General features: G+C 42.8%; 1 protein-coding gene across 3 annotated transcripts in view; it reads right to left on the bottom strand.

Moving 5' to 3' along the window:
- The window catches only part of RASGEF1B (RasGEF domain family member 1B), a 37991-nt gene extending 24140 nt beyond the window's left edge, over positions 1–13851 (bottom strand). Inside the window, exons 1-4 of one of the 3 annotated variants that reach the window (XM_032456899.1) lie at positions 13699–13841; positions 5429–5755; positions 2124–2306; positions 309–431 (exon numbers count right to left, since the gene is read on the bottom strand). In XM_032456899.1, coding sequence (XP_032312790.1) covers positions 309–431; positions 2124–2300 — 300 coding nt within the window. In that variant the 5' untranslated portion in view covers positions 2301–2306; positions 5429–5755; positions 13699–13841. Of the gene's footprint in view, positions 1–308; positions 432–2123; positions 2307–5428; positions 5756–13698 lie in introns of all 3 variants that reach the window. The other 2 variants (XM_032456890.1, XM_032456905.1) reach the window with 2 other exon arrangements.
- Positions 13852–15134: the final 1283 nt, after the last annotated feature.

Below are 15134 nucleotides of genomic sequence, written 5' to 3'. Positions count from 1 at the left end.
GCAAACAGCGCCATTGATAAATTTCCAGTGCAAAGTCTTTGGGGTTAAAGAAGCTCTAGTCCCCCTCCCCCAAGTCAATGCCAATTGCTACCAACTGAAGGCAGGACCTAGGGATCTTCCGTGGCACTAGATTTATATTGTGTTCTTTACACCATCCCCAGTTCCCTTTGCATAGCCGGGATACCATTCCTGGACCTCAGCCTGGGGATAAGCTATGGTTAGTGGAGGAAACCAACTTCACAAAATCTAAGCCAAAAAGTTACCAAACCTAACAGAAAAAAACTGTAAAGTTCAAAACACACCATTACCTTATCACCATTAGGATCACTTAGTCTCTGGTGCTCAACACATAAGTGGCAAACTTTGGCCATTAGCTCATATGGATGCATAAATAACCGAGAACTGAGTAGGAAGGTAAATATGTACGTTCTCTGTGGCAAAAGAAAACAAAAAGTCATTGTTTCACTCTCTCTGAAACTAGTATCTTTCCTATAAATTTTACATCTTGTTTCATTAAGCTCTCTTAAAGTTAAAACGCTGTTTCAAAAGTGATGCTTACTAGTAGTAAAACAACCCGAGACGGAGTTTTCCTTTACCTTCAGATGTATCATTCCCCTTGAGCTATACTAAAAATAACAGAGGTACAGGGTAAGTTTCACTACTGAATTATTCACAGCACATTTTTACGTCTATCCTCTGGGAGCCAGGATACCAGGACACATAACTTGGTCTAGTAAAAAAGAATGAAGTTCAGCCTGAGGAGATAAATCTAACTTAAATACACCACCCGTACAGAATCTCTTTCTGTGTCCAAATATTATGGTAACCCAGTGGAAGCCAAAAAAACAAAAAAACAAAAGAACACTCAACCCACACCAACTCAAGAATTCTCCAGTGTGTCCATTATAACACACTGGAGCATTTGTGTGCTTGTGTCAGAATGTTCAAAGACTGGCTTTCAAATAATCTACTGACTTGCTCAAAGGCTAAGCAATTTGATAAAACACAATAACACACTATATACTTTTCTTTAACCACATTGTCTCCCAAGAAGCCAGTAATGAAGTAGTGCTTATTTGTTATAATAGTTTCAGACTCCCCAATAAAAAGAAAAATTCCACGGGGTTTTCTCCCCCTTCGGCGCCTTCTGTAGCTCATAAACACTTACAGGGCTGAACAAGGGATGCCTTTTACTTTTGATTACAAGTTTTCCCTGTGTGGCAACATATTTGAAAACGCTATGTAACAAATCACATACAGAGAGATAACTCAGTAAGAAACACTATGGTGAGCTACAGAGTCAAGCACAAACGATCCTTTCCACACCAAGGTCATTATTACATTTATAAAAACGTGTGTATCTTGTGTCTGGCTATTTTCATGAAATCTTTATCAACAACCAGCTTTTGAGTAACTAGGGCAGCTGCAGCACAAGGAAAGGGGATAAAACTATCACTTGCCCCAGAAATAAAACACCTGGCTTTGATGGCTGATGCTGGGAGTGAGATCATGTGTAAATTACGCAACATTTCAAATTCCAATTTTCTCCTTTCCAGTCTCTTGGAATTGCTATAAAGGCTGAGAAAATGTAAATGAATTTCCTAAATTAGAAAATATTATCTATACAAATGTTGGTTATCAAAGTAAAACAAAACATAAGCAAGCAATGTTGTCTGATGTCCAATCAATAAAGAATTGCATCTTGAATATTGTTTCTGCTCTCTTTTTATGAAGTTTCCCTGTGTAACTTCCCTTTTCTCAGCACAGTGATAGTCTTGGAAACAAAAAAGGGACTAAACATTCAAGCAGCATCCAATGTTCTCCAGTGTTTCTATTTAAGGACCAAGGTGTATGTATGAATCAAACCTTACAGAAACTTCACTGAGATGGTATCTGACGGCCTACAATGTGATATCAACCCTTAAAAAAAAAAAACTGATACGCAGATATATCACATCCAAGCTCAATCTGATCTCAAAGCACTCAATAATCAAGATGCAATATTTCATTAGGAAATCCTGAGAAGCCTAGACATAACTCCGTAGTATCTAGGGTCCCTGTCTACTCTGTTGGAATCTCTACTGGACACCAAGGATGTGTTTCAGAGGCACGTGGATACCTACATCCGGATAGTAATCCACGTTGGGTACTAAGTGCTGGATGAGAGCTTCCAGGGATCCGGAGAGGAGGTTGTTGTCATGGTAACACAACCCTCCACAGCTGTCCTCTGCAGACTGATAGAGGTTTCTGTTGTAGCCACTGCTGTCAAACATTGCTGAAAAGGGAGGAGTCTGAGGCATGCTTTCCTAAAATGAATTTAAAAAGAAAAAAAAAAAAACATAGTGTCAGTAATATGCAGTCCAAAAGAAAAGTAAACTTTAACAGGCATTAGGCTTCCAAAGTAATGAAACAGGCAATTTTAGAAACAGGTTAAGTGCTGAGACAATATCAGAACCCAGCAAGAAGCAAACTGCTCTCTGAATAGCATATTTTTGAGTACTAATCTCATCCAATCAAATACCATAAAATACCTGGATCAAAAGATCCAATCTGCCCCTAGATTCAAGTCTCTGGCTGCCATGTGCAGATATCACTCCTTCACATTCGCTTGTGGAGGGGAACTCAGCTTCAATCTGCTTTATCACACTGAGTCAAGCACTATCCTAATGTGGAAAGGCGTACGCCTTCAGAGTTGGTTGGGAAGAGTAACACAACACTTAAGAAATAGAGAACTAGCACTGGGGCATAGGAGGAGAAAACCAAAACAGAAGATGAAAAAATGAAATGATAAAAGAGGCCTCAAATTAAAGGACATAGTCTGTGTGTGTGTGTGTGTGTGTTTACAGATGTATGTACATACCAAGAGATTTAATGCTGACTTTCTAGCTTTCACTGGAAGATCAGATACTACTGATTCACCCCTTGTGTCAAATTCTTTTGGGGTTGGAGGGCTCTATAAAGCCTCGGTTCTCAGTAAACACACGGGCCAAGAAAGCACCTGATCTGGGGAACAAGAGCACTGTGCCGTCCTCTCCATCTGTGCGCTCTGCAGCTCACAAAGCCCTTGTGAGAGGGCGCTCAGTGGGGGCCAGGCGCTATTAAATTATTACTTGGATTCCTAGGGACAGAGCTCCCGGCCAGAAAACAGACTCCCGGTTTCTGGCAGCCTGTCTGGACAATGGAGGCTTTCAGGAGCTGACGAGACTGAGGGTTTCAGAGGCAAACAATGAGGGGAAGCCCAAATCCAGGTCTCCAGGACTGACAGGGATGGGGTGCATGGAGGCTGCAGGAGGACACAACCTGGGCTGATCCTTCTTTTCGAGATGCTGAAAGATACTTGCACCCGAATGGGGGAGGGGGGTGGAGTCTGAGAGACACACGCATCACTCCTAGCGCATCTGTTCCAGCTCCAGCTAACAGGGGTCACAGCATTGTCACTATATGTGTGTGTGCCAGGGCAGGGGGTGGCCAGGGGTGGGGTGTTGGAAAAAACAGCGTCCACTATAGGGCCAGCCTGGCAGATGAAAATGGCCTTTAGGGAAAGGAACACCAAGAAAGAGAAACAGGAAAGAAGCTTCAGCATTTTCTGCTCTATCCCATCCACAAAATCATGCTAAGGGAGTTTGTAAAATGATCCATGAAAAAATAGCCACAGTTGGGAAGACAGAGAGGATGGAGACTCACTTTGTCTGGGGAGACATGTCACTACCAGAGCCATCATTGCCATCCCTCTCACTTGGGCAGGACATGATCACAGCCTAAGGATCAGGAGCTACGGGATGTAAACGTTAACACACATGCCCCGCACTTGGTAAGACCTCACACGTAGAAATTACGGTGAAATAAATAACTCAATGTTAATATTTTATAAGGCAACGGACAAAGTTATGTTTCCACCCTCTTCCAATTGCCAGTTTTCTGTGAGTATGATGCACGTGCAGTACAATCTCCATAAATGTGTTGTCCTTGGTGGGAAGAGAAACAGGAGGCCATGTACCGTTCCCCTGAGATGCTCAAAACTGAGACTCGGGACCTGAGATGAGAAACAACTAAAAGCCACTTCTGATGGCCTGGAAGGAACCTTCTGTCTGGATGTGGTTACCCGTCTCTGGCTTAAAAAGGTTTAGATGGTTAAAACCACACAGCATCCCTGGTATCCAGGACGACAAGTAGAACTCACTCTGTCATGCTCTTTCAAGTTTTGGTTTTTTTTTTTTTTTCTGCCAAGAACTATGAATTTTCCTTGATTTCTCCACTTCTTTATTGCTCCTGAAACTATCCCAATAAAGTGCTTTGAGGAGATGATTGGCCAAGTTTGGGAATTTCAGAAAAATCAGAAAATGTTAAAAGAAATAATCTGGTTCAAGATGGAAAATAGATTGCATTTCACTTTCTAACTGCAATCAATCAGAAGTGGCTGCCCAGAGGCAAGGATGAGCGGGAAGGACTGAAAGGCTGTACTGGGGGGCGGAATGTGTCCTGAGGGATTAGCGGTGACTGCAAAACAGTCTATGGGAGAAGCCAAGCCCGAAGCATCATGGTAGTCGGGTCCACTGCACTCTGCACATCGATGTGCAAACTGAGACCCTGAGACCTAGGAGGTGAGGGAAGTGACAAGGCAAGGATCACATAGCCATATGGCTATAGCACCAGGTGAGCCCAGTGGAGCTCCCTAGAATAGTGTACTCCTGCTGCCTTTGGTTGATTGACAGGAAGCACTAACACACAAAATAGTCACAAGTCACTCAGGCTTCCCTTTCAAAGAATCAGCACCAAACGCCATCAAGCATTTGTGCTTTGTAACTATTTACTCCCATAAAGTGGACAAGAACTCAGATTTAATGAAGTCCTAATCTGGGGCTTAACAGCTGTGAAAACATCAGAAAGTCGTTTACTTTACTCCCCACCCCAAGTATGTTTGTCATCTGGAAAATTACTTCCAATTTTGCTCCCTCCTTCCATAATTCTAAAAGATAACACCACCACCAATTTTCTTCATAGCAAAGTTAGAGTATTTTTAGAGCAATGACAAAAAGCTTTTGTATTGTTCCCTGGAAATCTGTCACAAGATTTCTTTGAGGAGGTACAAAATATCAACACGGTAAAAAAAACCCAAAACACAAAACACCTCTCCAACCAGGCACCAAAAGAAAATACTGCCAATAGCAACAGACACCAAACGGAGATGAGTTAGCTGGGGTTACAGTTTATTATACTTAAAAATTACATTTAGGAAGAGTATTTATCACAGATCGTTTTCTGTCTCTTCTAATTGGCCCAAAGTTCTGTTGCTAATCGCTGACTGATTTAACCATGAACCACCCTTGATTGTTGAACTTGTATATTGCGGCAACCAACTGCTGAGATTTATGTCACTCCCAGAGACCCCAGCCCCTTACTTGTGCAAAATGTGGTCCTGTCTTCCTACCTTGCCATATACTTTCAACTCCTTAGGCTGTCTCCCCCTTCCTTAGTCGTACGTTCTTCTACTGTGGAATCCTGGGTGCTGGAAAAGGTCCCTCTTTTCCACAGTCCTTCATTCCTCTGATTCCCCCGAGGATGCGCCCCTAAGAGACACTGAGATGCGCGGGGCGGAAGGCTCTGAGAATGTCAGCACTCCCTGTTGCGTAAGGCTCACTGCCTGCGGATGCCTTTCTGGATACTCCATCTGCCTTGTTTGGCAGGGATTCTCACTGTGTTTTGACTGCATAAGCTGAGGTTCAGAACAACTGAACAGCCCGGCTGTGGGTGAACACTGGGTAAAGGACAAACAAGGCAGGGTCTCAAACCTAGGTCTTCAGATTCTGGGCTCAAATTTTATTACACTACATCAAGTTATCCTGCAAATGGTCTTCTTTGAACTTCTAATGTTTAGCCATAAAATGAAAAGCCTGTCAGTCTGTCCCAAATTGTAGGCTATTAGGATAATTTATAGGTTTTATACGTTCTGCGTAAATCCTTGCTCCAAAGACGTATTCATGCCATTAATTACTCTTATTAAAAAGCAACACTGTCGACAAAAGTATTTAGACTACTGACCTTTGCAATCAAAACCTAGTCCTCTCTAGACAGAGATTTCAGAGATTCTAATAGACACTTCTTTATATTTTAGTATCTTTGAAATTGGGATGCACTTCAATAGTCAAGTGATAAGAAAATCTGTTTAGTTGACAGTGGTTTTTTTAGCAATATATGAAATAAAAGAGCATCTTACAATGGATGATACCTTAGATGCAAGGAAATACAGTGATACTTGCCTGTGTGTGCTTCATAGATTTCCAGTCAAAAAAGTCTGATGAGACAAATGATCAAAAGAAAGATCATGGACCACAGTTTTCATAACTAATTTCTGGACAATCTCTAACAAGTGATTTTCTGGAAAGATCAACTGCCTTGTGTAATAGATGCGCTTGATAAACACGGTGAAAGGTCAGCAGAACAGTACAGCGAGTACTGTTTGTGAAGTGTATTTTTAAATATCTAAGAAGATAAACAGTGTAGATTTTTTTTCTCAAGTATCTTTCCTCCTATTACCCACATCGAGAACCACTGTTGGCTCAGTATTACTCAAATTTGATGTCCAGGACTTTAGTTCTATTTGCTTCAGTTCTGGAATTAAAAAGTGAGTCTCAGAAGATTAAATATTGGCTTAGTTCTTGTTTAAGAAGATAAACTCATACAATTTCCAAGTACTGGACATGAGGGTCCAGAGACACTTTCACCCCTGGGTGCTACCGATTCCAGGAATCATCTGCTAACACTTTCCCCAGCGGAAGACGGACTGAGGGAGAGGCTGCTCCTACCCCACAGCTTCCACTTATTTTTTAATCTCAACATAGTTCTGATTTCTTCTTTTCTACAGCAAACCTCTTTACAGCTCTCACAATTACTATTTTCTGTCTCTTGGGTTCTGGAAACTCTCAATTTACCTTTCTCTACCCTTTCCAACATAATCTCAAAACCAACTTCTCCACTATCTGCCATCCTTCCTCAGCACAAATTTTGCCCAACCCAAGGGCCCTATCTGTGGGGACCTGTTAACCAAAACTCTGGTTAAAGAAAAGCTGACTTTCCCCCCAAATCAGCATGTGTGACTGCATTAAATAAAGTACCGGCATTAATATACTGTTAAGTCAAACTTCAAAGTGGTTAACTCCTTTGGGAAAAGTGAGATTTCTATGAGACACTTGAAAAAGCTCCTGACTTTATTCAAATCACTATCAATAAGATAAGGCAGAGGACAGGTTAATCTCACAAGCAATTCTCACCTTGCAAAGTTTCCTCTGGAAGTCAGTTCCTGGAAACTCAGAATATATTCTATTTGGCCAGTGGCTCTGAACTTTTAGGGAGATCACCAACTTCTCCACACACTGCCCCCCGAGAAATATATCAACAAGTCTGCATACACTTTCAGGGAGTTCAGACCCCAGATTAGGAAGTACTGTGTTGTACATGTGCTGGCCTGTCCAGAACCTAGACAGTGTCTATCTCCTTATCCTCACAGAAGTAGAACAAGATGGTTCTGAAGGGAAACTTGGTCTAACACATTCAAGACTGGCTGCTCAGAAATCAAGGAATACTTGTATCTCCTAGTAGTACCAATCTAATGGATTTAAAGAGAATTAAAAAGACACTTCTTTTAGTTTGGGTAGAGAGATTTAAATAGGCCTTTTTTCCCCCTAAGTTGAGGCAGCCCTGTGGGAAAGGGAGGATGTAAGGAGACACTGGGAAACAGATTTTGGTTTTAAAACAATGAACCATGCAAATAGAAAGCTCTGAGCCACCCAAATTAGCATACAGATTATAGGTTCTTCTGGGAAATTCCCCAAGAGGAAGTAAAAGATATATCCAACCCATGTATGCAAGACGAATGTTCTTTCTTAAAATCAATTCAGTAAGCTGAAAAGTTGGTTGACAGACAAGATACCTTACAGGGGCAGCTAATTCAGTCGCAAAGATATATCATGTTCTTCCAAGGACCCTGAAAAAGTTCCGCGTGACATTGATCAGCAGCAAGGAAGCAAGCGCTGGGTGATTTAAGGGATGAATGGATTTGAAAGGCATGCCTAATGGTTTCAGACCAACTAAAGCACCAGATGAAAAGCTGCCTTTTTCTAAACAGCAGATTGTGTTTGAATCAGCGACTGCTTTTGCACAACGTTATTTACGATGAGGCAGGTGCACCAGGCCAAGGTGGTTTCAGGTGACAATTCAAATTGGGAAAGAGGGTCGGGAAAACCTGGGTGTGGGAAGTAAATCAAAAGCCATCCTTCAACATCTGTTTGAGGAGCTTTGTAAATCTCTACCAGAATGTCAAGTCAGCACTTGCTTTACACTCAGGAAAATGAGATAGCATAGACAGGAATCCAAGGAAAAAAAATATAAAGTTTTTTTTTCAATCCCTATTTCATCATAGAGTGTTACAGTGAAATATTTAATAAACTCAATGCTTTTATATTAATTACTATCATTTAGTTCCTGTTCAAATGCTGGGCATGTGTCCCAACTTAAAAAAAAAGAACCACTGAGGTAGAGGAAGGCTTCCCTATCGCAATTGAACTTTGAAAGCATGTTTATTTAGTGAGGAGAGGCTTAATTTAATACCCTGGAATGACTGGTTCCCAAATTCCCATATTGATTCCAAAGGAACTTTGCACTTTGGTGAGATGCATCCTCTCTGCCTTTTTTCATTTGAGGTTCCAGAGATGGGAACGAGAAAGAGTCCACATATTTCAGCTGTACTCCAGCTGCAATCACAAGTACTTTTAGCCTCCTTTTGGCGCTGCGGGATCTCAGCATACAAGGACTGACTGTACGCTGAGAGAGTGTTTATCTAACTATGAATTTGAGTCAGGGCAAAAGTAAAAGTCAAGTTTCTGACACTATCTATAAAACATGCTTATTTTCAGCTTGAAAACATCTTGAAGATTATCTTCTCATTTCTTTCCAGCAGCATCTCTGGAAACTAGAAATGCTACACCTCAGCTAACCTCCTTGAAAAAAAGAGGTATTGTGTTGAGATTACAAACAATACAGAGTGGACAACTCAGAATCAACTCACTTCTTTGGCTTGTGAACAAAAAGTAACTCCCAGATAAGGACGTTCTTTGGAACTGAGCCCCAAATGCTTAGTAGATTTTACAGTCAAGGGGGAAAAAACCCAGTATTTTTGAGGAAGGAAGGTCCTGTTTCTCTCTACAGTGATGAAATGGGATATTTCCTGATTTGTTACAGGTTCCCACATAAAAAATGAACTTGCATTTTGCTTGATTTGTTCTAGATGCTACTTAAAAATCTTTACTAATTCCTAATTGATGGAGGAAGAAGATTCTGACTCAAATAATTACTATCTTTGGTTCCCTTGGGAGAAAAACAAAGCTACAATTTGTCCTCTCTTGTCTTGGGAATATCTTGTCAGCAGTTTATTAAAACATAAAACTATTCAGTACATGGCAACTCAGAATGGGCCAGGACAGTCATTTAAAGCTTTTCTATGAGATAAATCTTGACTAGTTTTTTTTTGGTGGGAACTGATCACAGAATATGCTGACATTCTTCATGCATTGTTTTTAATCATCTACAATTTCCATGCAGTACCTGAACTTCACAGTAGATGGCTCCATATTCCTTGTCTTTGAAAAGGTTGGCACTTTCTAGCAGTAACAGTAGGTGTTGGTTTAGAAAAGTAAAAGAAGGACACTTGAGAGTTCTGGGGGTGAAATTTGAGAAATCAGTATTTGTGATCATGGTAAATTACTGAACTTAGGAAAGTGGCATTGCTCATGCTGATCAGTTGAAAACATACAAAGCCGGTTTTATTTCCTGTATCTTTGGTGCCATTCTATGATGAGAATTAATTGTCATTTTCCCAGAGGAATAAAAGTGATCTTCTGGATAATCAAAATCATCATTATCTAATTAAGTGCTGAACTTCTGGGGATACTGGAAATGTTCCTTTTCTGCATTGTTCAATACAGCCGCCACTCACCACACGCAACTATTGAGCACTTAAAATGTGACTAGGGCCCTTTTTTTAATTTAATTAACTTTAAGTTCATATATCCCCATGTGGTTATTTACTGAACAGCACTGGCTACCATTCTGAACAGCACAGATATAGTTAGTTGAATCATTCATACATAACAGATCTTAAGCCAAATTATAGAATATCCAATGGGGAGCATCCTTTACTAAAGGGTTTATGTTTCTAAACCCAATTCACCTCAGCAGGAAAAATGACCTGATACTTAGTGAGGACATTTAGTAAGCAAGTAGAATTTTCTACTTACATTTTATTATGGAACATAGTTAATGTGATAATTTTATTTTGGGGTTGCAAGTTCTTGAAAAAATACACATAGCCGCCTCCTCTATTCTTCCTCTTTGAAGGATACTTGCAGTCTATAAAGTGCTTTCCTTCCTTACAAGACTAATTTGTTCTTTCCCTGTGTTAAACTAATTTTTATACCAGGGCTTCCTAATAAAATTTGAATCAATTGAATGATTTCTAGATGCAGACATACTATGAAATGAAATAGTAAATACACCAATCTAAGAGAAAAATGGTCAAAAGGCTGGTTTAAAAAATGACAGAATAGTAACACTGACTTCAAAGATCAAACTATTTTTCCTGACTCCCTTCTTGATAATCAGCTTTTAAAATACACTCATAGGAAAAAAAAAACAAAAGCAAAACCCAGCTCAAGAAAATAATAAAGCTCTGTATAATTTTAATGAATAAAAAGAAATATCACTCTCCTCTCTTCATTTCCACACACCCAGAAAGTAGCTGAACATCTAACTGTAGACCATTACTTCATGGGTACAAATGAATGCAGTGATAGCACAGCAAAATAAACCAGTTAACACATAAATCATCCAGTTTGACACCTCATCAATTTCACAGCCATTGCCAGTATAGTGAGGGAGTAAGTGACTTGTCAGGGCTCCAGACTGGCCAGAATCCTAGTTTCTCTATTCCCAAGGCAGAAATCTGCCCAGCACTAGACTACGTCTCTTGTTTTAGGAAAATTAAGGGTTGCACAAATCTGATTTTTGTAGATTTAACTGGAAAACCAAAATGGACAACTATAGTTCTTGAAAAGTGAAAGGGAGATAACACCTGAATTCAACCACTAAAGACAAAAATCCCCTCAATCTTCAGGATTTTCAACAGCCCAATTTGTCTCTCTAAAACCTCACAAAATGTTATAATGGCCTTTTCACTTACTATTTGTAGCATCAGAAACAAGGCTTTAAACCCCTGCTTCAGGGACCCTAGGTTCTTCTCCTAAGTAAGGGAGAACACCCTCATTTCCCCATCTCCCGCCCAAGCAAATACTCTCTTTGGGGTCACCCAAATGCTCCTCTGAAGTCCACTTCTTCCAGGTCACATTTGGAGACTGATAAAGTTGATCCCACCACTTCCTCTGCCATACTGGGTACCTCACCAACAAAGTCAACCTAGCTTCGCCTCATCAATTTTCTCACCATTTCTTTTTTCCCTAGATAGGTATTATTCAACTGATTTTTTCTGGACTATTGTAGTTTATTAGCCAGTAGTTAACACTGTAAGAATGTAATGTCAGTAGTAATATAAGAAATGTGTATTATTATGATAAATAGATACTTAGGAATATTTAATAATACATGCCTAAGAATGAATTAAATTTAAAAAGATAATAAATATAAATGTTTTATGATGATTTTCTATTCCAAAAGACAGTATCATCCCACGTATTAGAATAAATATCTGGTGGAGTATATAAAATGGAGAAAGACTGAAAATGCACCATGGGAGAAATAAACTCTAAGCATTTAACACCTCATTAGACCACTGGAAAGTACAAAGCTTAGTAGCCAGAAATGTTGCCACCTCTAGGAAAACAAAGGATTGACCAACATGTCCTGGAAGAATGTCAACAAGAAACTTGCTAATCAGTAGCTGATCTTCACTTTGCCAGAAAATCTGCTTGAAAGGCAGATTAACTAATAATTAATTAATAGGGCACTGCTTGTGAACCTTGATTTCTGTCAAAAGTGCCCTAGGTCCTCCTTGGCTCAACCACTGTCCCCTGAAAAATAACACAGCCATTAATGATCTGCTCCACTTTTTGTTATGAACATCTTAACAGCCAAGATTTTTTTTATTACTTCCTTTGAGGAATCGATTTCTACATTTGCTCTAAACCTCACCTGACTACTTGTTTTCCTCCCAAATCTCCAATCAGGCATATACTCTGGTTAACTGTAACCTCCTTGCTTCCCATAGGCTTATCACGACGGTCTGTGTTTTAAATTAAGACACAGCCATCACATGCTAGGCTCCGGCTACTGTTTGGGAGGAAAGAATAATTATTCACCCCATCTGAGTCTGACTGTACTAGACATCATTCAAGAGAGCAAAACCCTGATCCCTGAACTCTTCCCCTTTATGCACCCGGTTCAGGGACCCTCCCTTGGCCATGAGACATCATCCAGGGCTAAATATAGATCTACGCACACCAGCAGTTCTGACCGTCGTCACATGGTGCTTATGACGAAGGACTCCTTGGAGACGCGTTCGACCCAAACACACATACACAAATCGGTGTGCATATTCATCTATACACACACCATACCCACTCAATTCATCGGTGAAGACGGACACATCTACATTTAGGAGAAAGTCGCTCTCTAGAAATCTCTTTCTGCTATTTACTACACTTGTGCCGCCCTCTGCACCGTCAGAGGACTTAGCTACGTTGCTCCTTGCTCTTGTCTGAATTGCGCCGATCAGGTGGGGTAAGATGGGAATCAATATTCCAGTGGTACGCGTTCAGTCAGACAGACACACGTACACTCCAGCCCCCCTGTTCCGCCCCTTTTCTCTTGTACAGCACTGAAATTGTTTCCACGGTTCCCCTAGAAAGAGGCGCCTTCCTCCCGCTAGCAGCCCGGGGGGCTCCCAAGTACCCCCAGTTCACGTTATCATCGCCTGGCCAGGTGACCCGAGGCGACTCACCTGAGCTCAGGAAAGAGCAAGACGACATGTAGTGTCCCCAAGTTTGCCAGCTGAACGGAGGAATGAAACAATTTCACTTCGTCAGTGGCGAACACATAACTTCTGTTCCCTTGTCTCTTCCCAAGAGTTAGACCTTAGATTATAAGGCTCCGACACCAAAAATAAACAGTTCCCCCCACCCACCCACTCACGAAAACTAGCCAAAAAGTAGGAAACAACCTAGCTGAGCACAGGAAGGGAGGAGAGGACGAAGAAAGGATGAACGCTACTAGAACTCACACAAATCCTCAAAAACTACCAAGAGCTCGGAACAGAAAGCCTGGCTGCGGGACGAGGGTGAAAGAAGCAAGCCAAAACCCAAGCCTGTCCCCGCCCTGGCCCCAGCGGCTGGCCCCCGCACCTGTTGGCACCGGGTGCGCTCCCGGGGACACCCCCGACGCCCTCGGCGGCCAGGCAGGCGGACTCCTACGGTCCCCTGCTTTTGCGGGGGGCTTTGCACCAATCAGCGCTCGCTGGCCCTGGCTCTCCCGCCGCCTCCAGGGGCACCGACAGCCGGGGCGCAGTCAGAGAGCTTGGCTCGCTCCGCGCCCAGCTCCCCGGTCCCCGGAGAGTGCACAGCGCGCAGGAGGGTCGTGCGTTCCCGCTGCCGGGCTCGGGTTTCTCCTGGGAGAACTGATGACCGGAGAACAACCCACCTGCAGATGGACCCCGGGTCCTCGAACTTCCCGGCTGTTTGCCGCGCGCCCACCAACGCAACCAAAGGACAGGGAGCGAAAGCGCGCGGGAAGAAGGAAAAAGATTCCGCCCAACCAGTCGGATGCCTTGTTTATACTGAAACTACAGCCGCAGCCGCCGCGCACACCCCCTTCCTCCCAGCGCCCGCCTCCCGCCGCCAGCCCCGCCCCGCACGACCAATCACGGCGCAGCTTACCGCCCACTCTGCCACCTCCCCCGGCGCCCGGGTCCCGTCCATGCGTCCCTGGGGGCCGGCGACTCCAGTGGCGCGGTTGCCCGGGTGCCCTCCTACGCTGCGGAGGCCGGCGGCCCGCCGCGCAGCCGTGTTTACCAGCGCTGGTTGGGCTAGCTCCGCCGCCGTGCGCTTCCTCCTGGGTGCACCTGCCGGGGGCTGTTTGTGCAGTCATGTGTATGCCTGTGTGTGTTCATTTACCTGTGTGCTACCTGTAAATACCGGCCCTGACTTGTTATACAGTATCTATTAACATAATTATGAGCTAGAGGTTACTGTCCGTGTAACTTTCAGAAGAGAGCTGAGAGAAACCACAAGAACATTCCCTCAGCGAATATTTATGAAAACCTGAGTGCTAGGTGTTGTGTAAAACGCTGGGGGCACACTCCAGGCAAAAATAGACGGCTCCCTGTCATGAAGCTTATAGTCTGGTAGAGGAAAAACGTTAAGCAAATGGTCACCCAAATACAATGTAAAAGTGCGGCTGTTCTAAGTTCCACAGAGAAAGGGAACCTGTGCTGTGAAATACGATTCTGGAGGCAGAGGGGAGATCTGTCCTCAGTAAAGGCTGTGCTGCCATGGTAACCGTATACTCTTATCAGAGGATACTTGATAACTGAAAAAAGGTAAAAACCCCAATCCTTCACCTTGTACAAATAAAAAGAGGCTGGAGGGAAGAAACAACTAAACAAGGGAAGGAGGAGACGGAGAAAGAAGGAAACCTTCAAATAGCGGAGACTCTCTTGCCTGCTTTGTGACCTTAAGTAGTTTTCTGAGCTTCAGCTTTCCCGTGTGTAGAACAACACTGCTCATACCTGTCCTATAATGCTATAGTTAGGATTACTGCGGTGGAGGAACCTCTTTGTCCCTGCTCCGTCTCCCACCCCCACCCCCCAACTCTCCTTCCCCGGGATGGAGACAGTCATTTTGCCTAAACTTAGCTGGTGCCTCCTCTCATTCTCTTCATCTGTGCCTCCTCTCATGTCTCTTTCTCTAATTATACTCCCTCCTCCTCTTCTGCAGACGGGTCTTCCCTGACTCAGAAATCCACTCTCACCTATTTGAGCTTCTCTGCAGTTTAAAGAAAGTCGAAAGTCCAAGTGAAATTGGCCCGGCCAGCTATTCAGCGTAAAGCATGGAGGCTTGGCTGGCCCAGCCCAGCTG

Source organism: Camelus ferus, chromosome 2, assembly GCF_009834535.1.
Source record: "Camelus ferus isolate YT-003-E chromosome 2, BCGSAC_Cfer_1.0, whole genome shotgun sequence".
Classification (NCBI taxonomy): domain Eukaryota; kingdom Metazoa; phylum Chordata; class Mammalia; order Artiodactyla; family Camelidae; genus Camelus; species Camelus ferus.
Note: the sequence above shows the minus strand (reverse complement) of the source record. Positions and strands in the feature narration are given on the sequence as shown.